Source organism: Stenella coeruleoalba (assembly GCF_951394435.1).
Source record: "Stenella coeruleoalba genome assembly, chromosome: 3".
In the NCBI taxonomy this organism is placed as follows: domain Eukaryota; kingdom Metazoa; phylum Chordata; class Mammalia; order Artiodactyla; family Delphinidae; genus Stenella; species Stenella coeruleoalba.
This window is the reverse complement of record NC_137148.1, coordinates 150,761,043-150,787,020: the sequence shown is the minus strand read 5'-3', so window position 1 is coordinate 150,787,020 and position 25,978 is coordinate 150,761,043. Positions and strand designations below refer to the sequence as shown.

Sequence of the window (25,978 nt, the reverse complement as noted above, 5' to 3'; positions counted from 1 at the left end):
CAGCTGCAGAAGCGGCCCCTCCCCTGGGCTCCCAAGCCAAGGACCCCAGAGCAGAGAGAGGAGAAAGCAGGGCCTCACTGCAGCTGAGTCTGTGTGTGCGCACGTAGGGGGAGGCAGGGGGCCTCACTATGCCTTCACTTCACCGTTCCCCCCAAAGCCAGGCCCTGTAGGAGAGGAAGCTTCAGTGCCCACCTCCCTCATCCCCTCACCAATGGAAGAGATGCTGGGGATCCAGGAGGGAAGGACTGGGGGATGCCAGGCCTTGGACGAAGCCATAGCTTCCTGTCAGATGGGTGGGAGGGGGGCTCCTTCCCTCCTCCCTCCCAGGCAGTCCCTGGGGATCCCTCCAGTGCTGGTCCCAGCTCCGGACATGAGGGGCCCCATAGGCAGTTCTCACCAGCTCCCACAGGGACCATTCCTACCTCCCAGCTGCCCCAGAGCCTCTGACCCACAGGGATAAGGCGGAGGGGGGTGGATCACAAGGGTGTCTCCTCCCTCCCCAAATGGAGGTTGGCTCTGGACATCTGGAGTTCGTGGCCCTGTCTACGCCCTGGCCATCCTGAGAGGCCCCAGGCAGTCCACCTACCATTGCCAGCCCGGCACCACACACGCACACACACACACACTGCACCCCAGCACTCGTGGCCCACCACCGCCACTCCCTGGCCCAGCAACTCTGAGGGCTCGAGAGGAGCCCTACCGCGGAGACCTGCACCCTACACTGACTGGTGGCAGCCTCCAGCAGGGCCCCCGGCACAAAGCCAGCAGCTGGAGAAAGTACCCCCCAACACTTCCCAGGAGGCTCTGTTCCTCCCTAAGAAGAGCTCACAGTCCAAATCCCACAATAGATGGGGAAACTGAGGAAGGGATGGGATGACACAGTCAGTCATTCTTCCTGAGACCCTGGGGTGGGATCATAAATGAGGAATAGGGAATGAAAAGGACGCCGCAGGGGCAGAATCTGGCTCCTTCCTGACCTGCCACGGGCAAAGTCCATGTTGGCTGCACAGCCCTGCACAGCCCTACCGCTGGGCCAGGGCCAGGGGCTGGCTCCCTCCCTCTAGAGCTCTCCTTGCCCCTGGCTGGGCCCCCTCCCTCTCCTCACTTCTGAGCAGCCCTCCCTGCCCTCTCCCTCCCAGCTCTGGCTCTCTCATCCTCAGCTCTTGGAAGCCTGACTCACTGTTTCCCCTCCTCTCTCCCCTCCCTCCCTCTCTCCTGGCAGCGGCGCCTCCCCCTCCCCTGGGGGGGCTCTGGCCACAAGGGTGCCCGCCTGCTCCTCTCCTCAGGCTCTGGCCCCCTCTGCACCCAGGAGGCCCCCTGCAGCTGTTCCAGCTCTCTAACTACAGAGAGGTGGACGGAAAGAGCCTAGGTCCCAGGCAAGCAAGGGGAGGGGGCCCCTCTAGACTGGATTTCCTCCTGTCAAACAAGGTGGGGGGCATCCAACCGGATGACACCCCTGGTGTCTCTAACAGTCCTAATGTTCCCCGCTTTTAAAAGCCCAGTGCCTCCTGACAGAGCGCCCACAACCTGTGGGGTGCTGTACCTGCCTCAGGCTCCGCCCCCAGGTCCAAAGAAGAGGTCGGCTCTGTTCCCAGACATTTGGGGAGTGGGGAGACGCTGCCCTGGGGCAGGAGCATTAGTCAAGTGACCCCTGGAATCCCCCTGTCTCCCCGTTCTCCCTCCTCCTGTGGGAGAGCTTCCTTCTCTCTCTCTCCCACCTGTCCTCCTCCCTTTTCCCAGAGACGTTTGCTTGTCTCTCCTTCAGATACTATCCTAGCAGCAATTGATCTTGGGTGAGAGGCTCTCAGTGCCCGCTCATTTTGGGCTGTGGGGTGGGGAGTGGCACATGCCTAGGCCTTCTTGGTCCCCTGGATGCCATCTCCAGGGGCTGTGATCCTGGCTCTTCTCCTTGACCGTTTTCTCTCTCACCCCCTCATCACTGGCTTCTGTCACCATCTTTTCCTCTTTCCACCTCAAGTTGGGCTCTCTGGGTCTCTTTCCTCCCCACCTCCCCCTGCTCTCTCCCTGGGGGGCCCATCTGCTGACATTAGCAACAATGTTACTGTTGCTCCCCCCCTTCAGTTCCCAGCTCCACCCATCCTGGCTTCCCCCTCCCCGGCTCTGTCCCAAGAGACCCAGGGGACCCAGAGGCAGAGCTGGGCTCCATCCCATAATGGTGAGTCTGCTTGACCTCACTAATCACACCAGAAGTGCCTGGGCATCTGGTATGAAGGCATGGCACCCTGTGGTCTTGGGTGGCTGGCCTGAGGCACAGAGCTCTGTATTCCACAAACCAAAAAAAAAGAAGTTGACTTGGGGTGGGGCAGAGCAGAGAAGAGGGGAAGTAAGGGGGATCAGGTTTGCCTGGAGGAAGCCCCTGTCCAATGGGGAACAGAGGCAAGAGGAGGTAGTGGCTCGAGCCAGCGCTCCAGGCTGATTGAGAACAAGCAATGTCCCTCTGGGGCTCTGCCGGTCCAGATCAGCCCCCCCTAAAAAAAAGGTCTTCTGCCAGGGACAGTTTGCCCTCCAAGCCTCCAGCACAGCCACACCAAGCAGGTAAAGATCCCGCGTCTCTGTCTCTTAATCTCCTTTAGAATCCAAATCCATCCTCCCTACAGTACACCTCCACTTAGCTCAGCAGGGGGTTCCATAAGCCTCCCTGCCCCAATCTAACCAGGTGGAATGGGAGGGGACAAAGCCCCCCAGCTCCCAAGCCCCCTCACCAAAGGCCCCATCAAGGGCTGGGGAGCAATGCAAAACAATCCTGGAACCCACGCACCTTCAAACCGAGAAGCAACCCTGTCCATCCACAGCACCTGGGGGTGCTGGGGCTCCCTGCCCCCACGACCCTGTTCCAGACCCCCCAGCCCAGCAACCATAATAAACAGCAAGCTCTTTTTCTTTATGACACCAAATTCCTCCAAGCCGAACAGCTCCTTCCATCACTACCTCAGCCATAGATCACATTAAAAACTCACAGAGGGCAACTTAAACACATCACATTTGTTTCTCTCTATATTATTTCAATAGTAACGGCATTAAAAATGGATTTTACTGCAGAAAATAAATATCAACACGTGGGCCGGGAGCCCAGGCAGGGGGAGAGAGCCCACCAGGAGAAGGTCCCTGAGGGCTTGGGCACAGCTTAGGCACTGACCAAGGAGGTGGCTCAGAGGACAGACTACACCTGGGGTGGGGTGGGGTGTGGGGGGAATGCCTGGGCAGGGGGCAATGCCCGCCCACCTGGGCACCTGCCCCAATGCCAGACCAAGAGGGACAAGAGTCACTGGTTTGAACTGGTCCCCCAAAGCTCATGCCCTCACTGATCTTTGCAACCTCTGGAGGGTAGGAGCTCTGGGGCAAGAAGTTCACTAGTCTCTAGAGGTTATTCCAACTATTGACACAGCAGAAGAAAAAAATGAATTCAACTTACTATCCAGTTTGATTTTCCATTACTATAAAAATATACATCTGCTCAAAGGAGGGAGATGGCAAGCTGCAGGCACATGCCACCTGGGGGGTCCCCCTGCAGCTCACCACCACAACCCAGCCTGCCCCTCCAGGCGGCAGGGGTGGGGGCTGTGTGTGGGTGGGGGACGGACCAACTGGTAATCTGTCACCTACAGCCCCAGCTCACACAGCTACACACACCGGACCACACGGAACAGGAACAAGCCAACAATAGAAACACCCCAAATGCTCCTGGCAGGACTCTGCCCAGGCCCGGGCGCATGCCCCCGCCCCGCCGGCGGCAGCAGCGGACGAAATGTGGCCACCCTGACCCGGAGGCAAACTTGTCCTCACACCCTGAGCTCTGCCCAGGGAACTGGGGCCAAGTCCCGCCTGACACCAACTGGTCCGGCGGGAAACGCCTGCCCAGCCAGACAGGCACAGGCCCCCCAAGGGTCCCTCCTTGTGCTCAGGGGCCAGGCTGGTGCAGCCTGGCCCTACCTCCCAGGGTGACGCCTGGGCCCAAATTCAGCTGGCCCTGCCAGTCAGGCACTGGAGCAGAACGGAGGGCACCAGGCTCAGCCCCGCCCAGCCCCAGGGCCCCCAAGCTAGGAGGGAGGGGGGACTCCCCACCCCTCCACATCTGGCCCTGGCCCCCAGGGTCTGCGGTAGAGAATTCCCGCCCCCGCTTCTCTCTCTCTCCCTCCTCCCTCTCAGTGCCCGCTGCCCGTCTCAGGGACGGCCCCAGCTCCCGCCTCCGGCCAGCAAGGCCCACATCCTTCCTCCCTCAGCTGGCCCCTTCGCCTGGCAGGAGGCTGGGGGGTCAGGCTGCTGGGGAACCCCTCCAGCTCCCATCAGTCTTCATCCCCAGCCCCCAAACTCTGGGTTGCTGTCCCTTTTCCTGTAGAACAGGAAACAAGGTTATTTCCTAGACTCAGAGCCAGCCCTCTGCCCCTCTGGCTCTGCCTGGGGACCAGGACCCAGCAGGGGAATGCGCCCTTAGCCAGAAAGCAGAGGGATTCTGCAATTCACCCCCAGCTACCGGCCCAGGGGGCTGACAGCTGTCACTCAGCACCCCACCCCCTGGGGAAGAGGGGGCCGATTCAATCAGAGCCTCAGAGGAAACGCATTGATAGGCGATTATTTATTTATGCAAAAGTGAGCCGACTTTGTTCACCAGGTAACCGGGCACGCGGCCCAACCCCTACGGCCCTGGCCGCCCCCAAATCCCTCCTCCGCCCCACACCCGCTCCGGGTCATTAGGTCCCCGCCTCTCAACTCCCAGAGCACCAGCAGAACCTTGGGATTTGGGGGTTGAAGGGGAAGGGCTCCTCCCTCCGCAGTCTCCCCCTTTCCCAGGGCCGTTCCTAAAATCCAGCCTTGTTCTCCGGTCCCACGGTCCCCCCCTTCACCCACCCCCGCCACACACTCAGCAAGCTGGAGAGCAAATTGCAGTTTTAAATCCAAAGACGGAAGGAGGGGGAAGGAGGAGGGGGCGCGCGGCAGCGCTGGGCGCGCACCTCGTCCCCGAGCCGGGGGAGCCGCGGGGCGGCCAGGAAACCCGGGAACCCCCCCCTCCCCGCGCCCCCTTCTCGTCCACCTCCCCCTCCCCCTTCCCAGCGCTGCCTGCCAGGCTTCGAGCCGAGCCCAGCCGAGCCTCGGGCCCCGGTGGAAACAAAGACCGATCGCACCGCGGGCACCGCAGCCACGGGGTCCGGCGGACCGGACCCGGGCGCGCGGAGGGGGCGCAGAGCACCCCCGGTGCGCTGCACAAAAGAGCCCGGCCGGCCGGTCCCCAGCGGGGGTCTAGGGCTGGGGAGGAGGCGCCACTCACCGGAGTGCTGGGCTGCCGGCTCCGTTGGTCCGAGCCAGGCAAGGGGCTTTGCGGGGCGTCTGTCTTCCGACCGCGGCAGCGACGCGGGCGCTCGGCAGCTTCGCCGCTCACCCTAAAATCGAGATCATATTTCCCTTTGAGTCCTAACACTATGATAATATCATCTCAGTTATGGTATAAAGCAGGTAACTGATTTGAGAAGGGTACTGAGTTTGAGGACATATTGACTGATTCATTCTACAAACACTTTACTAAGCGACTATGCTAAGGGCCTGGGATCCCATGAAACAAAATGCCAGCAGAAGTGAATCTCTTTAATGAAACAAAGTATGTGGAAGACAAATCATTAAATGCTTACTTACAGTAAAGCATGCAATGTATCCTGAAATAGGATATATAAATGACTATACGTCCAGGGCTTGCCCCAAGAGCAAGTCTTCTCTAAATGGATTCTTTTCTTTTCTCTTTCTTTACCTTGTCTTCCCCACTTATACCTCTACTCTCTGCTTCAGTGAAAGATATTTCTCCTTTCCACTTCTAGCTGAAAAAAAAAAACAAGTCTCAGGTGTCAATTTACTATGTAACTGTGGGTCCCTCTCTGTATTACAAAACAAGACTCAGGGGCCAGTGAGTCCTGATATCATGATCTCCAAAAGGGTCACAAGGGATCTCTGAAAATTTCAATAGTTTTAGTGTCTTTTCTACATCTTTTCCAATGATTCAGGTATGGAGGTTTCTATATCTTGGGCCTAGAATTCCTTCTACTGAGTGGTGAGTCAATGTGGTTTTAGTGCTTATATCCTATAAGTTCTTTTAATTAGTGTCTTATAGCCTCCCAAAGTGTTTATATATATATATATGACTGGCCACCATTTAAAATGAAAAAAATAATTTACATTGCTACTTATCCTCATTGAGTTGCCCATTTAAGAAGCAGAACTGCACTGTCAGAGTATCCACTTTAGTAATACCTTAGCCATAGTATTTTAACATATATAGTAGTTCTCAATATTTACAGTGTATTGGAAGCACCATAGCAGTCAGGGTACTCCAGAGAAACAGAACCAATAGGAGATACATAATAAATATAATGTAATGTATGTAATTGCTTTAACATATGTAATAGGTATTAAACATACTAAATATTAAATACATTGTATATTAAATATAAGCTGGAAACTAGGAAATCCAGGGGTGTAGTTTTCAGAACTGACGTAAGCCACAGTCAGAGGGCAGGGGATCAGATCAAACACTCAGGCAGAGAGAGCAAATTCTCCTTTCCTCTGACTTTTTATTCTTTTGGGGCCCTCAAGAGATTGGATGAGGCCCACCTACACTGGGGAGGGAAATCTGCTTTACTCCATCTACCAATTCAAATGCTAATCTCATCTGGGAACAGACCCACCCAGAAATAATGTTTAGCAAAATATCTGTGTATCTCAGCATATAGTTGAATTGACACTTAAATATTAACCATTACATTCTGCAAACCTTAAAATATACCAATGCCTCAGTCCAACCCCCAGAAATTCATATTTAATTGGTATAAATTACAGGCTGGGCTTTAAGATTATCAAAAGCTCCCCAGGAGATTTTAATGAATCACCAAAAGTTAAGAACCATTAACATCATAGAACATTTCTTTCTTGATGAGAAATCAAAATGCTTCTCACTTTTAGCGTTGATGCCCTGGGAGAGATATTATCTACCTCTGTAAGGTGCCTTCAGAGTATCCCACTGTACCCCATGTAGTCAGGATTTACAAACAGGCCACTGCAAACATGTGCCTCCAAGTCTGGTCAAAGTCAATCCAAATATTTTTCCCCAATATGGTAGTAGATGGGTAGAATTTCTTTTATGATCACCACGTTGTATGGTAGGCATAATTATTCCCATGTAGAGGGTGAACTGAGATTCATAGAAAAATAGGGGTGCATATTGCCACAAAGCTAGCAAATGTAAAAAATTAGGAAAAGGTCAAGTTTTCTGATCCGAGTTAAATAAGTAGTAGGTATCCTTATTTTATTTATTCCACAGATACTACTGTCAGGGGTGAGTAGAAAAAAAGCAAATGAATAAAAATGTAGTCAGCCTATGAACGGGAAGATTAGCTAGCATCCTTCACACAAAAGACCTGATATGTATCGGCCACTAGAGAGGTTTAGTCAGCTGTATTTACAGTCCCATAAATGGAAAGAAGCATCATGACAAAAGGAAATTCTATGAATCCAGGAAAAAACACATCAAATTAAATAAATAATTCACAGGCAGAACAAAGATTACAGAGTTGGCTCTGATAACAAAGTATCTAAAATAAGTGGTGATGTGTTTTCCAACCACACAGGCTGCCAGTCCAGGTGCAAAGGAAAATAAATAAAACTATTATAGATCTAGTAAGAGTTAAACAGACGATAAAAACCAACAATGGCGATGAATTTTAAGTTGGTGATTCTTTGAACAATCTTCAAAAGATTTCATTTGCTCTGTTAACGCAATGTCAAGTCCATTTTAGAAATAAAAGAACATTTTTCTGCTTGCTAGAGTTTAGACATAAATCCTCAAACTGTATTAAATCAAGATGCCTCTAGAATCATAGCGCTAAAGATCATCAAGGATTATTAAAGAACTATAGTCACTCCCTCATTTTACAGGTGAGAAAACCAAGGTAGTAAATGACTGTGTGATGGCCTTAAAGTCCACATGATTCCCATCAGTGGCCAAAACAAGATTAGAATGCAGGTCTCCCATTTCCTCTTCACTTAATTATTCATCATTCTTTAGTCATTTTGAGCACAACTAGTGCACTGCTGTTTGAAACCTGACCTTTCCAATGGCAGTCAAAATGCCATACTTTAATAGTGCTTCCATTGTCTTTGACCAGAATATTAAATAACTGGCAATCATGTTCTGAGCTTCTTTCCAGATGAATTATACGTTAAGCTCTGTTTCAATATTGATTTGTAATATACTTTAAAGAATGTTGATCTTCCTCTGGTCTCTTCTTACAGTTCTGAGCTACATGAACGCTAGAGTTCCTAAAATTTGTGATTTTCTGAATGGCCATCTCTACTATGTCCACCAACCCAACAACAGTCACTGCTTGTTGCTAGACAGAAAAAAAAAAGTTAATAAATTTACAAGTGAAATCCTGTGTTCGTTTTTTTTAATGAAAAACAGAAACCTATTCGATTTAGAATCTAAACCCTAGAAGCATACACAGGGCTTAAAGAAATGTATGATTCTTCTATGGAATACTGGAGAATTCTTGTTTAATCAATGGAAGCACATCGTTAGTTTACTCAGGTCCCTAAAAAGGCGGAGGACCTCACTTAAAAGAAACAAGTGACTATCTTAGTTAATGTAAATAGAAATGCATTTCCAGCTTATTTATGGTTGTTCATTTCTATACCATACAGTGGTCTGTTTCTCAGGACATCAGTATAAAAGGCAAATTGATAGGTGAGAAGGGTAAGTGGTATAATAAAAAAGTTAAAAGCATGGGCTACATGACATGGACAAGTTACTCAGCCTTTCTAATCTTCCATATGCACATCTATAAAACAGGGAATAAAACATATTACAAAGAGATATGCTTCTCCTCCCACCATGCTTTGGCCTTCACATGTTTGGGACGCATAGGAGATCCAGTGCCTTTCCCCTCCATCCTATTCTTGGAAGAGGAATTGTTAATGTTATTGGTCAGTAACCAGAACATCTATGGAGCAATGGGTAGAATTATTACATTTGAAAGGGACAAACGTGTCACATGGTTCTGTCCCAGTAGCTCAGCTTATGATTCACAGAATAAGGCATGTTAGCTTAAGCTTGTCCCATGACCTAGTCAGCTGTGATTTGGGGGCAAGAGAGAGAGAGAAGGAAAGCCTCAATTAGAATTCCAAAATGAAGTAACAGCGGCTAGCTCACTAGTAATAAGTAATACTTTGGTCTTTTCTGATTATCGTTTCTTGTGTATGGATCCCTTGGCAGGAAACTTAACCACCCACTTCAGAGGTCTGTTATGAAGTCCGATATGGTATAAAAAGTGCACAGTGCAGTGCCTCATATGCAATAAGCTGTCAAAGAATATTATCTAGATGACCTTGGATTTGCACTTAAATGTTTGTTATTAAATCAGTTTGCATGGGACTAGTATCCAGAGCCTCAGGATAAAGTAGATTCATGTGAGTTAATAAATGAAAAGCTCTCTGAAATTCTAGATGGCAGGTCTTGCTAACTCAGGTAAGTGGAAGCTGGTGGCTGGGCGTTCCCTCAGGACACGTGTTTTGATGGAATGAGGACTCAGGGTGTAGAAACCAGCTTGGCAGTGGATGGTAAACCATTGCCCAGCACATGCTGCCTCCTGTTAAGCAGAAGGCTCTCATGCAAATTGCTTTCCGAATCGTTAGCTGTCAGCAACCCTCATCTCTCCTCCTGCAGCTGTTCTTTCTGATTTTGCCTGCAAACTTTTCATATTGGGCAGGCTCCCAAGCCAAACAAGTTGCCCCTCTGCAGGCTTTGTTCCTGGGGGCGAGAGGTGAACCTCACAGATAAGTCAAAGTAAGGATGCACCATGGACTAATACACACTGAAGGAACAGACTCCTGTAAGCTAAGGTGATGAATGCCTTTGAAAGTAATTTTCATGCGGCTTCCTATGAGAATGTCAGCCAGGCTCCAGAAGTTATATGCTGCAATTTTAAAATTATCTGCCTCTGTAGACTTCTAAAGCTTCTATCAGCTAAGAAGTATCTTTTTTAAAAAAGAAAATATTTTTATACAATTTTAAAGACTACTTTCCATTTATTACAAAATATTGGCTATATTCTCCCTGTTGTATAATAACATCCTGGAACCTACTTTACACCCAATAGTTTGTACTTCCCACTTCCCAATTCCAACTCTTAAATTGCCTTTCCCCCCTCCCCCACTGGCAATTACTAGTTTGTTCTCTATATCTGTGAGTCTGCTTCTTTTATGTTATATTCACCAGTTTGTTTTATTTCTTAGATTCCACATATAAGCGATATCATACAGTATTTATCTTTCTCTGTCTGACTTGTTTCTCTTAGAATAATGCCCTCCAAGTCCATCCATGTTGCTGCAAATGGCAAAATTAATTTCATTCTTTTTTATGGCTGAGTAGTATTTATATATATATATATGTATGCAAATATATAAATTTAAATTATATATATATATATATATAAAATCTTCTTTATCCACTGATCTGTTGATGGACACTCAGGTTGTTTCCACGTCTTGGCAATCGTAAATAACGCCTCTATGATGCTGCGAACATTGGGGTGCATGTATCTTTTTGAATTATAGTTTTGTCTGGATATATGCCCAGGAGTGGGATTGCTGGATCATATGGTAATTCTATTTTTAGCTTTTGAGGGACCTCCGTACTGTTTGCCACAGTGGCTGTACCAATTTATTACATTCCCACCAGAGGAATGTGTGGGAAATCTCTGTACCTTGTGCTCAATTTTACTGTGAACCTAAAACTTAATTAATTCCCAGCAGCATTAGCAAATAAGACCATGCATTTTTTTAAAAATCTCTTTTTAAGGCAGAGTAAATATTTGCTGAATAAAATGAGAAACTCTATCTCGATTGGGTGGATTAAATCAGCAGAAACTAAGCTTCACCTGTGATTTTAGCAGCTGAACCGGTTGAGAAATTCAGAGCAGAACAGGCACAAGTCCTCTCTGAACAAGGTAAGGTACAAGAAAAGGAAGGATGGATGTTGTAGGCAAATCATAACACTCTATCATGGCTAAATATAATATCAGGAATTAAATAACTTGAAATCATATAAAAGTTTCCTTTATTCGTATGCCCCCTCCCGCATAAACTGGAAGGTGAGCACAAATGTAAATCAAGCAGGCAGAGGCTCCCACTATCTTATATATGAAATCAAAATTTTAAAGTGTTTTCTTCAGAATCCCTTTTGCCTGGGTGCAGAAGAAAAAGTAGCTGATCAGTGCACCCAAAGGTAAAATGAAAAATAGTAAAAGAAAGTTTTTCTACATTTTTGAATTTAAAATCTGAAATACATTTCTTTAACACTCTTCTTATTTATACCCATGTACCTGAAAAACCAAAATTAAAATTAAATTGTATTAGAGCAGAGGAGCAAAAATTTCCAGCCAATCCAAAGGTTAAGTGGTGCCTGATACACTGTTTGAATAAAGTTACGAATCCATATCCAGACTCAGCTAGAAAATTAAAGCGTGCTGTGATCACTCGGTACGAAGAGGGGTCATGGCAATTGATTTTATTTATACACACTTTCATACATAATAATTTATCAAATTTGTCCTATGCCACTTTCCATGCTTAATTAATCCTCATTTAATCTCTACCAAATGAATACTGTGAAACATGTTTAATCATTATTCCCACTTCCAAGATGTGGGAACTGAGGCAGGAAGTATGGTACATCAAAATTCAGAAATTTTGTCACTCCAAATATATCCAGGTCTAGCTCTTTAACCTGTATAATAGTCTTTTTCTCTTTTCCTTGCCGTGTGAACCTTTCATCTTCTCCCACTGTCAAATTCAAGTGTTAACTCTAACCTCTCTTGATCTCCGCTATCCACTGAAGGAGGCCTTCTGGCTTCCTAGAAAAGCTTCACCATTCTTAGCAGAGTACTTGAGATCTAGCAGGTGCTTTGTTAAGTGAATGAGTTAATAAACATATAAGAGAACATTAAAATTACCATTTAAGGGATGGAGAAACAGGCTCTGAAAGATTAAGTAATTTCCTTCATGTAAGGGGTCAAGCTGGAATTCAGATTCTGAAGCCCAAGTGATCACCCTCAGAATAATCTAAGTTATATTCATTGGGATAGAATATGCTCAGTCTATATCCCTCACTAGACTCTAAGGAACAAGAAGGCAGTACTAGGCACCTAATGCACTTCATTTTGGGTAAATTTTTCATTTATGCAAAAATACTTGTGTAAAGATAGACTAAAGCCTTAAGCTTTCCCTGCTGGATTCCCTGCTCAACTGTGAGTACTCCTGTGATGAAAACTCGCCTAACGCACTGAATGACCTTGACCAAGCAGCTTTCCTTTACAGCCTCCATTTTCTTTTCTGTAAAATACTGTTGACAGGACACGTTCCACCTGCCTCATAGAAATGCGTTTATAAAGCACTTTGGAAAGCATGAAGCTTTCTTTTTTTTTTTTTTTTTTTTCGGTACGTGGGCCTCTCACTGCTGTGGCCTCTCCTGTTGCAGAGCACAGGCTCCGGATGCGCAGGCTCAGCAGCCATGGCTCACGGGCCCAGCCGCTCCACGGCATGTGGGATCTTCCCGGACCTGGGCACGACCCTGTGTCCCCTGCATCGGCAGGCGGACTCTCAACCACTGCACCACCAGGGAAGCCCAAGCATGAAGCTTTCTTCAAAAGCAAGCAAGTACTTTAAATGTCATTATTATAGGACTCCTTAAAAGGAGCCTTTTTATGGTGAAAAGAAACCTTAGCTTATCAATTGTGCAACTCAACCACAGAAAATTTAAGGCGGAACATGCATGACACAATAATAATTCCAAATAAATCCTTCTAATAGTTAAGTAAAGAGAAGTCAAAATTCTTCTCTGGACTATTTTGATTTCATACAAAGGGCATCCCTTTAGAAGTTATGGAAGTTCAGATACAGAGCCTCAAACTCTAGATTGCAATGCGACATTTGTTTCTGAACTTCTGCTGCCAGTCTTGCTAACAGTTCACTTGCCATGTAATATATTACTGCATTTCATTTCTAGACAAGAATATTATTTACTCACAGGAGAAATACTTTCCTGAGGAAAGACTGTCTTTGGAAACTTTCAAGGACATTTGAGAAATGCTTCAGCCCAAGCCACAAAATTATGAGCATGCTTTTGTGCCTCTCTGTTCCCAGGGCACCATTTTTAAAAATCTTTCATTTAAGTTTATTGCAAGCATCCATCTTCCCTTTCCAGAAAAAATAGCAATTAACACAACTTCATTGATTTCCAGTTTTCCTCGGTGTCATTTCATAATGCATCCATTGTAAGCAGTTCACATCATCATTTTCATCGCTTTCAACATTTTCCATGTTGTCTCCCTACCTGAATTGTGACTTTTTGTATGGAAAGTTTTATTTATCACTTGCATCTTACTTTGAATAAATCTGAAATCAACATTCAGGATTATTTATTTTTATTTTCTTCAGTATGTTTCTAACTTAGCAAACTATGGGTAAAAATGCCATGTAACAACAGTATGTAATATTTACATAGAGCCCATGTAGTGAACATAGTCCTAAACTCTTACCAAATCCTCACCAGACCCTATAAAGTAGGTACTATTAACCTTGTCATTTGATAGATGAGAAAACTGATGCATAAACTGGTTAAGTAACCTGTCTGAGGTCAGATAGCTAGTGATTACTTTCCCCATCACCGCCATTGTTTAGTTAATGCGTCCTTCCCATCTCAGTTCAAATGGCACTGACACAAAAAACCCTTTCTTTGACCTCCTGAAAATACTGGGTCTCGTTGCTTTTACAGCATCATATGTTTATTATTCATTTCACATATTTGTGTGATTATCTAATTATATTTGAACGTATTTTTCCTAAGGGTAACTCTAGTCCAGCTGTGCTTTCCAAATTATGAAATCCGGGACTACGTGGGCTATGTCTGTTTTGCTTATTACTGTACTTTCAGTATTTGGTGCATGGTAAGTATTCAGGAAATGTGATGGATGGATGAATACAGGACTTTGTAAGAACAAATAAATAAATGACTGGATCAATAAATTTGGTTGATCATAACATAAACAACAGTGCCATGTTAAAAGTTTTCTCTCGGTCTATACACAAACTCTTCTCAGACAGGGTTCCTGTTTGCTGTCTACACCACCAGTTGGAAGAGAAAAAAGCCAATCAAGGTCTGACTGTCATTATGTGTACAGGCTGAAGCTGATGCATTAGGCTGAGAGACAGGGTGATTTAGGAATAATTTTACTTCTGGCTGAACTATATATAGAACCAAGTCTTACGTAATAAAAAAAAAACCTACTTTTAATATGATTGTGTGAAGAATGAAATAGGAGCATCAAGCCCATTAATTGCGATATTTAATTATATTGTCCCATTTCCACATTCATTTCCATGAATTTGGATGCCATTAGGTCAAGCTAACCCAAGCATTTACACCACCATGATAAATAGTGAAATATCAATGGATACACAGAAAGAAAATTTCCCAAATTTAGCAGAGAACACATTAGCATGAACTTGTAAATTTGACATTCAAGTTCATTGGTGCGCAGAGAACCAAGTGACTTTTGTTAAAGTAGGAAACTTTATGACTATGTGAGGACATGAACATTGAGAAAGTGCTCCCTATTTTAAAACCAGGACATTAGAAATATTTTAATGAATTTATTTTTTGCATATCTGCCATCTAGGTGACAGTAAAACTCAATATTTATACATCAGATTTTTAAAACATTGTGCATATATACTGTATACTGCTACAGAATATAAGTTGCCCCCAAATCTCCAAGATACAATATAGGATCAAACAAACAAACAGAATGACAAGAAAAACCAACTGTAATATTTTGACACCTCTTAATTATTAAATAATTATGTTTAGAGAAACAAAAGTTAAAAAATTTGCTCTGAAGAGTATTTAAAATATGAATGAACCTTCAAGATGGCAGAGGAGTAAGACGTGGAGATCACCTTCCTCTCCACAGATACATCAGAAATACATCTACATGTGGAACAACTACAGAACACCTACTAAACACTGGCAGAAGACCTCAGACTTCCCAAAAGGCAAGAAACTCCCCACGTGCCTGGGTAGGGCAAAAGAAAAAAGAAAAAACAGAGACAAAAGAATAGGGATGGAACCTGCACCTCTGGGAGGGAGCTGTGAAGGAGGAAAAGTTTCCACACACTATGAAGCCCCTTCACTGGTAGAGACAGGGAGCAGTGGGTGGGGGGAAGCTTTGGAGACACGGAGGAGAGCATGGCAACAGGGGTGCGAAGGGCAAAGCGGAGAGCATCCCGCACAGATCGGTGCTGACCAGCACTCACCAGCCTCAGAGGCTTCTCTGCTCACCTGCCAGGGCAGGTGGGGGCTGGGAGCTGAGGCTCGGGCTTCAGAGGTGAGATCCCAGGGAGAGGACTGGGGTTGGCTGCGTGAACACAGCCTGAAGGGGGCTAGTGTGCCACAGCTAGCTGGGAGGGGGTCCAGGAAAATGTCTGGATCTGCCTAAGAGGCAAGACACCACTGTTTCGGGGTGCACAAGAAGAGGGGATTAATAAAGCACTGCCGAAACGAGCTCCAGAGACGGGCGCGAGCCGCGGCTATCAGCGCGGATCCCAGAGACAGGCATAAGATGCTAAGGCTGCTGCTGCAGCCACCAACAATCCTGTGTGAAAGCACAAGCCACTGTCCACACTTCCCCTCCCGGGAGCCTTTGCAGCCCGCCATTGCCAGGGTCCCGAATTCCAGGGACAACTTCCGCGGGAGAACGCACAGCGTGCCTCAGGCTGGTGCAACATCACGCTGGCCTCTGCTGCGGCAGGCTCACCCTGCACTCCGTACCCCACCCTCCGCCCGGCCTGAGTGAGCCAGAGCCCCCGAAGCAGCTGCTCCTTTAACCCTGTACTGTCTGGGTGAAGAAAAGACGCCCTCAGGTGACCTACACGCAGAGGCAGGGCCAAATCCAAAGCTGAGCCCCAGGAGCTGTGCAAACAAAGAAGAAAAAGGGAAATCTATCCCAGCAGTGGAATACCTGAATAGACAATGAATCATCCCAAAATTGAGGCGGTGGACTTCCTGTGATTTTGTCTGTATAGCTTTGCTTATACCATTTGTCCTATGGTTCTGTCTGTACGTCTTTTGTTTCTTTGCTTTTTAGTATAGTTTATAGGGCTTGTTATCATTGGTGGATTTCTTTTTTGGTTTGGTTGCTCTCTTCTTTCTTTCTTTTTTTAAATTACTTTTTAATTTTTAAAAAATTTTAATATTTTTTTATTTTAATAACTTTATTTTATTTTTTACTTTCTTTTTTCTCCCTTTTGTTCTGAGCCGTGTGGCTGACAGGGTCTTGGTGCTCTGAAGGGTGTCAGGCCTGTGCCTCTGAGGCAGGAGAGCCAAGTTCAGGACATTGGTCCACAAGAGACCCCCCCCCAGCACCACGTAATATCAAAAGGCGAAAGCTCTCCCAGAGATCTCCATCTAAACGCTAACACCCAGCTCCACTCAACGACCAGCAAGCTACAGTGCTGGAAACCCTATGCCAAACAACTAGCAAGAGAGGAACATAACCCCACCCATTAGCACACAGGCTGCCTAAAATCATAATAAGGTCACAGACACCCCAAAACACACCACAGGATGCGGTCCTGCCCACCTGAAAGACAAGATGCAGCCTCATCCACCAGAACACAGGCACCACTCCCATCCACCAGGAAGCCTACACAACCCACTGAACCTACCTTAGCCACTGGGGGCAGACACCAAAAACAGCAGGAACTACGAACCTGCAGCCTGCAAAAAGGAGACCCCAAACACAGTAAGTTAAGCAAAATGAGAAGACAGAGAAATACACAGCAGATGAAGGAACAAGGAAAAAACCCACAAGACCAAACAAATGAGGAGGAAATAGGCAGTCCACCTGAAAAAGAACTCAGAGTAATCATAGTAAAGATGAGCCAAAAGCTTGGAAATAGAATGGAGAAAATACAATAAACGTTTAACAAGGACCTAGAAGAACTAAAGAGCAAACAAACAATGATGAAGAACACAATAAATGAAATTTAAAATTCTCTGTAAGGAATCAATAGCAGAATAACTGAGGCAGAAGAACAGAAAAGTGACCTGGAAGATAAAATAGTAGAAATAACTACTGCAGAGCAGAATAAAGAAAAAAGAATAAAAAGAATTGAGGACAGTCTCAGAGACCTCTGGGACAATATTAATGTGATAAACCATATTAACACACAGAAGGAGAAAAACCATATGATCATCTCAATAGATGCAGGAAAAGCTTTCCACAAAATTCAACACCCATTTACGATATAAACCCTCCAGAAAGTAGGCATAGAGGGAACTTGCCTCAACATAATAAAGGCCATATATGAACCAACATTCGAATTATAGGGGTCGCAGAAGAAGAAGAGAAAAAGAAAGGGACTGAGAAAATATTTGAGGAGAATACAGTTGGAAACTTCCCTTATATGGGAAAGGAAATAGGCAATCAAGTCCAGGAAGCGCAGACAGTGCCATACAGGAAATATCCAAGGAGAAACATGCCAAGACACATATTAATCAAACTATCAAAAATTAAATACAAAGAAAAAATATTAAAAGCAGCAAGGGAAAACAACAAATAACATACAAGGGAATCCCCATAAGGTTAACAACTGACCTTTCAGCAGAAACTCTGCACGCCAGAAGGGAGTGGCAAGACATATTCAAAGTGATGAAAGGGAAAAACCTACAACCAAGATAATTCTACCCAGCAAGGATCTCATTCAGATTCGACGGAGAAATTAAAACCTTTACAGACAAGCCAAGGCTAAGAGAATTCAGCACCACAAAACCAGCTTTATTACAAATGCTAAAGGAAATTCTCTAGATAGGAAACACAAGAGAAGGAAAAAACCTCCAATAACAACCCCAAAAGAATTAAGAAAATGGGAATAGGAACATACATATCAATAACTACCTTAAATGTAAATGAATTAAATGCTCCAACCAAAGGACATAGACTGGCTGAATGGACACAAAAACAAGACCCCTATATATGCTGTCTACAAAGGAACCACTTCAGACACATACTAGGGACACATACAGACTGAAAGTGAGGGGATGGAAAAAGATATTCCATGCAAATGGATATCAAAAGAAAGGTGGAATAGCAATTCTCATATCAGACAAAATAGACTTTAAAATAAAGACTATTACAAGAGACAAAGAAGGACACTACATAATGATCAAGGGATCAATCCAAGAAGAAGATATAACAATTGTAAATATTTATGCACCTAAAATAGGAGCACCTCAATACATAAGGCAAATGCTAACAGCCATAGAAGGGGAAATCAACAGTAACACAATCATAGGAGGGGACTTTAAACACCCCACTTTCACCAAAGGACAGATCATCCAAAATGAAAATAAATAAGGAAACACAAGCTTTAAATGACACATTAAACAAGATGGACTTAATTGATATTTATAGAACATTCCATCATAAAGAACAGAATACACTTTCTTCTCAAGTGCTCATGGAACATTCTCCAGGATAGATCATATATTGACTTGTCACAAGTCAAGCCCTGGTAAATGTAAGAAAATTAAAATCGTACCAAGTACCTATTCTGACCATAATGCTACAAGACTAGATATCAATTACAGGAAAAAAAACTGTAAAAAATACAAAAACATGGAGGTTAAGCAATATGTTACTAAATTACCAAGAGATCACTGAAGAAATCAAAAAATACCTAGAAATGAATGACAATGAAAACACGATGACGCAAAACCTACGGGATGCTGCAAAAGCAGTTGTAAGAGGGCAGTTTATAGCAATACAAGCCTACCTCAAGAAGGAAGAAACAACTCAAATAAACAATCTAACCTTACACTTAAAGCAAATAGGGAAAGAAGAACAAAAAACCCCCCAAAGTTAGCAGAAGGAAAGAAATCATAAAAATCAGATCAGAAATAAATGAAAAACAAATGAAGGAAATGAAAGCAAAAATCAATAAACTAAAAGCTGGTTCTTTGAGAAGATAAACAAAATTGATAAACCATTAGCCAGACTCATCAAGAAAAAAAGGAAGAAGACTCAAATCAATAGAATTAGAAATAAAAAAGGAGAAGTAACAACAGACACTGCAGAAATACAATGGATCATGAGAGATCACTACAAGCAACTCTATACCAATAAAATGGACAACCTGGAAGAAATACACAAATTCTTAGAAATGCACAACCTTCTGAGACTGAACTAGGAAGAAATAGAAAATATAAAGACACCAATCAGAAGCACTGAAATAGAGACCATGATTAAAAATCTTGCAACAAACAAAAGCCCAGGACCAGATGGTTTCACAGGCGAGTTCTAGCAAACATTTAGAGAAGAGCTAACACCTATCCTTCTCAAACTCTTCCAAAATATAGCAGAGGGAGAAACATTCCCAAACTCATTCTACGAGGCCACCATCACCCTGATACCAAAACCAGACAAAGATGTCACAAAGAAAGAAAACTACAGGCCAATATCACTGATGAACATAGATGCAAAAATCCTCAACAAAATACTAGCAAACAGAATCCAACAGCACATTAGAAGGATCCTACACCATGATCAAGTGGGGTTTATCCCAGGAATGAAAGCATTCTTCAACATATGCAAATCAATCAATGTGATAAACCATATTAACACACAGAAGGAGAAAAACCATATGATCATCTCAATAGATGCAGGAAAAGCTTTCCACAAAATTCAACACCCATTTATGATATAAACCCTCCAGAAAGTAGGCATAGAGGGAACTTGCCTCAACATAATAAAGGCCATATATGACAAACCCACAGCCAACACCATTTTCAATGGTGAAAAACTGAAACCATTTCCTCTAAGATGAGGAACAAGACACGGTTGTTCACTCTCACCACTATTATTCAACATAGTTTTGGAAGTTCTAGCCACAGAAATCAGAGAAGAAAAAGAAATAAAAGGAATCCGAATTGGAAAAGAAGAAGTAAAGCTGTCACTGTTTGCAGATGACATGATACTATATATAGAGAATCCTAAAGATGCTACCAGAACACTACTAGAGCTAATCAATGAATTTGGTTATATAGCAGGATACAAAATAAATGAACAGAAATCTCTTGCATTCCTATACACTAATAATGAAAAATCTGAAACACAAATTAAGGAAACACTCCCATTTACCACTGCAACAAAAAGAATAAAATACCTAGGAATAAACCTACCTAAGGAGACAAAAGACCTTTATGCAGAAAACGGTAAGACACTGAGGAAAGAAATTAAACATGATACAAACAGATGGAGAGATATACCATGTTCTTGGATTGGAAGAATCAACATTGTGAAAATGACAATACTACCCACGGCAATCTACAGATTCAATGCAATACGTATCCAACTACCAACAGCATTTTCCACAGAATTAGAACAAAAAATTTCACAATTTGTATGGAAACACAAAAGACCCTGAATACCAAAAGCAATCTTGAGAAAGAAAAACAGAGCTAGAGGAATTACGCTCCCAGGCCTCAGACTATATTACAAAGGTACAGTAACCAAGACAGTATGGTACTGGCACAAAGACAGAAATATACATCAATGGATCAGGATAGAAAGCCCAGAGAGAAACCCACGCACATATGGTCACCTTATTTTTCATAAAGGAGGCAAGAATATACAATGGAGAAAAGACAGCCTCTTCAATAATGGTGCTGAGAAAACTGGACAGCTACATTTAAAAGAATGAAATTAGAACACTCCCTAACACCATACACAAAAATAAACTCAAAATGGATTAAAGGAGAAGGCGGAAGATGGCGGAAGAGTAAGACGCGGAGATCACCTTCCTCCCCACAGATACACCAGAAATACATCTACACGTGGAACAGCTCCTACAGAACACCTACTGAAGGCTGGCAGAAGACCTCAGACCTCCCAAAAGGCAAGAAACTCCCCACATACCTGGGTAGGGCAAAAGAAAAAAAGAAAAAACAGAGACAAAAGAATAGGGACGGCACCTGCACCAGTGGGAGGGAGCTGTGAAGGAGGAAAAGTTTCCACACACTAGGAAGCCCCTTCGCGGGCAGAGACTGTGGGAGGCGGAGGGAGGAGCTTCGAAGCCGCGGAGGAGTGCACAGCAGCGGGTGCGGAGGGCAAAGCGGGGAGATTCCCGCACAGAGGATCGGTGCCGACCGGCACTCACCAGCCCGAGAGGCTTGTCTGCTCACCCGCCGGGGCGGGCGGGGCTGCGAGCTGAGGCTCTGAGGCTCGGGTTTCGGTTTCGGACGGAACGCAGGGAGAGGACTGGGGTGGCAGCTTGAACATAGCCTGAAGGGGTTAGTGCACCACAGCTAGCCGGGAGGGAGTCCGGGGAAAAGCCTGCACCTGCCGAAGAGGCAGGAGACTTTTCCTTCCCTCTTTGTTTCCTGGGGCGTGAGGAGAGGGGTTTAAGAGCGCTGCTTAAAGGAACTCCAGAAACGGGCGCGAGCTGCGGCTAAAAGCGCGAACCCCAGAGACGGGCGCGAGCCGCGGCTGAAAGCGCGGACCCCAGAGACGGGCGCAAGCCGCGGCTGAAAGCGCGGAATCCAGAGACGGGCGCGAGCCGCGGCTGAAAGCGCGGAATCCAGAGACGGTCGCAAACCGCGGCTAAAAGCGCGGACCCCAGAGGCGGGCGGGAGACGTTAAGGCTGCTGCTGCCGCCACCAAGGGGCCTGTGTGCGAGCACAGGTCACTCTCCACACCCCTCTTCCGCGGAGCCTGTGCAGCCCGCCACTGCCAGGTTCCCGGGATCCAGAGACAACTTCCCCGGGAGAACGCACAGCGCGCCTCAGGCTGGTGCAAAGTCACGCCGGCCTTTGCCACCGCAGGCCTGCCCCGCACTCCGTGCCCCTCCCTCCCCGCTGGCCTGAGTGCGCCAGAGCCCCCGAATCAGCGGCTCTTTTAACCCCATCCTGTCTGAGCAAAAAACAGACGCCCTCCAGCGACCTACACGCAGTGGCAGGGCCAAATCCAAAGCTGAGCCCTGGGAGCTGTGAGAACAAAGAAGAGAAAGGGAAATCTCTCCCAGCAGCCTCAGAAGCAGCGGATTAAAGCTCCACAATCAACTTGATATACCCTGCACCTGTGGAATACCTGAATAGACAACCAATCATCCCAAATAAAGGAAGTGGACTTTAGGAGCAAGATCTATGATTTTTTCCCTTTTCCTCTTTTTGTGAATGTGTATGTGTATGCTTCTGTGTGAGATCTTGTCTGTATAGTCTTGCTTCCACCATTTGTCCTAGAGTTCTATCCGTCCATTTTTTTAAAAAATTTTTTTCTTAATAATTAATTTTAATAACGTTATTATACTTTACCTTCGTTCTTCCTTTTTCTTTCTTTCTTTCCTTCCTTCCTTCCCTCCTTTAGACAACGAATCATCCCAAATTGAGGAGGTGGTCTCTGACAGCAAGATTTATGATTTTTCCCCATTTACCTCTTTTAGTGAGGGTGTATGTGTATGCTTCTGTGTAAGATTTTGTCAGTATAGCTTTGCTTCCAACATTTGTCCTAAGATTCTATCCGTCCCTTTTTTTTTTCCTAAATAAGAATTTTTTAATTCAATAACTTTATTATACTTTATTTTATTTTTACTGTATCTTCTTTCTTTCTGTCTTTTTTCCTTCTTTCCCTCCTTCCTTCCTTCCTCCCTCCCTCCCTCCCTTTCTTTCCTTCTTGCCTTCTTTGCTTCTTTCTTTCTTGCTTCCTTCCTTCCTACCCTCCTTTCCTTCTTTCTTTCCTCATACTTCTACTAATTCCCTCTACTTTTTCTCCCTTTTATCCTGAGCCGTGTGGATGAAAAGCTCTTGGTGCTCCAGCCAGGAGGCAGGGCTCTGCCTCTGAGGTAGGAGAGCCAACTTCAGGACACTGGTTAACAAGAGACCTCCCAGCTCCACATAATATCAAACAGCGAAATCTCCGAGAGACCTCCATCTTAACACCAGCACCCAGCTTCACTCAACGACCAGCAAGCCACAGTGCTGGAAAACCTATGCCAAACAACTAGCAAAACAGGAACACAACCCCACCCATTAGCAGAGAGGCTGCCCAAAATCATAATAAGGCCACAGACACCCCAAAACACACCACCAGACGTGAACCTGCCCACTAGAGAGACAAGATCCAGCCTCATCCACCACAACACAGGCACTAGTCCCCTCTACCAGGAAGCCTACACAACCCACTGAACCAACCTTAGCCACTGGAGACAGACATCAAAAACAGGAGGAACTACGAACCTGCAGCCTGCAAAAAGGAGACCCCAAACACAGTAAGATAAGCAAAATGAAAAGACAGAAAAACACACAGCAGATGAATGAGCAAGATAAAAACCCACCAGACCTAACAAATGAAGAGGAAATAGGCAGTCTACCTGAAAAAGAATTCAGAATAATGATAGTAAGGTTGATCCGAAATCTTGGAGATAGAATGGACAATAGAATGGACAAAATGCAAGAATCAGTTAACAAGGACCTAGAAGAACTAAAGATGAAACAAGCAACAATGAACAACACAATAAATGAAATTAAAAGTACTCTAGATGGGATCAATAGCAGAATAACTGAGGCCGAAGAACAGATAAGAGAACTGGAAGATAAAATAGTGGAAATAACTACTGCAGAGCAGAATAAAGAAAAAAGAATGAAAAGAACCGAGGACAGTCTCAGAGACCTCTGGGACAACATTAAACGCACCAACATTCGAATTATAGGGGTTCCAGAAGAAGAAGAGAAAAAGAAAGGGACTGAGAAAATATTTGAAGAGATTATAGTTGAAAACTTCCCTAATAAGGGAAAGGAAATAGTTAATCAAGTCCAGGAAGCACAGAGAGTCCCATACAGGATAAATCCAAGGAGAAATACGCCAAGACACATATTAATCAAACTGTCAAAAATTAAATACAAAGAAAGCATATTAAAAGCAGCAAGGGAAAAACAACAAATAACACATAAGGGAATCCCCATAAGGTTAACAGCTGATCTCTCAGCAGAAACCCTACAAGCCAGAAGGGAGTGGCAGGACATACTGAAAGTGATGAAGGAGAAAAACCTGCAGCCAAGACTACTCTACCCAGCAAGGATCTCATTCAGATTTGATGGAGAAATTAAAACCTTTACAGACAAGCAAAAGCTGAGAGAGTTCAGCACCACCAAACCAGCTTTACAACAAATGCTAAAGGATCTTCTCTAGGCAAGAAACACAAGAGAAGGAAAAGACCTATAATAACGAGCCCAAAACAATTTAGAAAATGGGAATAGGAACATACATATCGATAATTACCTTAAATGTAAATGGACTAAATGCTCCCACCAAAAGACACAGATTAGCTGAATGGATACAAAAACAAGACCCTTATATATGCTGTCTACAAGAGACCCACTTCAGACCTAGAGACACATACAGACTGAAAGTAAGGGGATGGAAAAAGATATTCCATGCAAATGGAAACCAATGGAAAGCTGGAGTAGCAATTCTCATATCAGACAAAATAGACTTTAAAATAAGGACTATTAAAAGAGACAAAGAAGGACACTACATAATGATCAAGGGATCGATCCAAGAAGAAGATATAACAATTGTAAATATTTATGCACCCAACATAGGAGCACCTCAATACATAAGGCAAATACTAACAGCCATAAAAGGGGAAATCGACAGTAACACATTCATAGTAGGGGACTTTAACACCCCACTTTCACCCATGGACAGATCATCCAAAATGAAAATAAATAAGGAAACACAAGCTTTAAATGATACATTAAACGAGATGGACTTAATTGATATTTATAGGACACTCCATCCAAAAACAACAGAATACACATTTTTCTCAAGTGCTCGTGGAACATTCTCCAGGATAGATCATATCTTCGGTCACAAATCAAGCCTTGGTAAATTTAAGAAAATTGAAATTGTATCAAGTATCTTTTCCGACCACAACGCTATGAGACTCGATATCAATTACAGGAAACGATCTGTAAAAAAATACAAACACATGGAGGCTAAACAATACACTACTTAATAACGAAGTGATCACTGAAGAAATCAAAGAGGAAATCAAAAAATACCTAGAAACAAATGACAATGGAGACACGATGACTCAAAATCTATGGGATGCAGCAAAAGCAGTTCTAAGAGGGAAGTTTATAGCAATACAATCCTACCTTAAGAAACAGGAAACATCTCGAATAAACAACCTAACCTTGCACCTAAAGCAATTAGAGAAAGAAGAACAAAAAACCCCCAAAGTTAGCAGAAGGAAAGAAATCATAAAAATCAGATCAGAAATAAATGAAAAAGAAATGAAGGAAACGATAGCAAAGATCAATAAAACTAAAAGCCGGTTCTTTGAAAGGATAAACAAAATTGATAAGCCATTAGCCAGACTCACCAAGAAAAAAAGGGAGAAGACTCAAATCAATAGAATTAGAAATGAAAAAGGAGAAGTAACAACTGACATTGCAGAAATACAAAAGATCATGAGAGATTACTACAAGCAACTCTATGCCAATAAAATGGACAACCTGGAAGAAATGGACAAATTCTTAGAAAGGCACAACCTGCCAAGACTGAATCAGGAAGAAATAGAAAATATGAACAGACCAATCACAAGCACTGAAATTGAAACTGTGATTAAAAATCTTCCAACAAGCAAAAGCCCAGGACCAGATGGCTTCACAGGCGAATTCTATCAAACATTTAGAGAAGGGCTATCACCTATCCTTCTCAGACTCTTCCAAAATATAGCAGAGGGAGGAACACTCCCCAACTCATTCTACGAGGCCACCATCACCCTGATACCAAAACCAGACAAGGATGTCACAAAGAAAGAAAACTACAGGCCAATATCACTGATGAACATAGATGCAAAAATC

At 44.3% G+C, this 25,978-nt stretch overlaps 1 protein-coding gene across 15 annotated transcripts in view; it reads right to left on the bottom strand.

The window, feature by feature from the left end:
• LOC307183210 (uncharacterized protein) overlaps positions 1-25,978 on the bottom strand; it is a 103,024-nt gene that overhangs the window by 23,188 nt on the left and 53,858 nt on the right. For 9 of the 15 annotated variants that reach the window (XR_013827416.1, XR_013827417.1, XR_013827418.1 and 6 more), the window contains one exon: positions 5,285-5,396. Coding sequence is in view for 11 of the 15 variants with exons in the window: in XM_079915409.1 (XP_079771535.1) it covers positions 5,285-5,396 (112 nt within the window). In the remaining 4 variants the exon portion in view is untranslated. The other 6 variants (XM_079915413.1, XM_079915412.1, XM_079915411.1 and 3 more) reach the window with 2 other exon arrangements.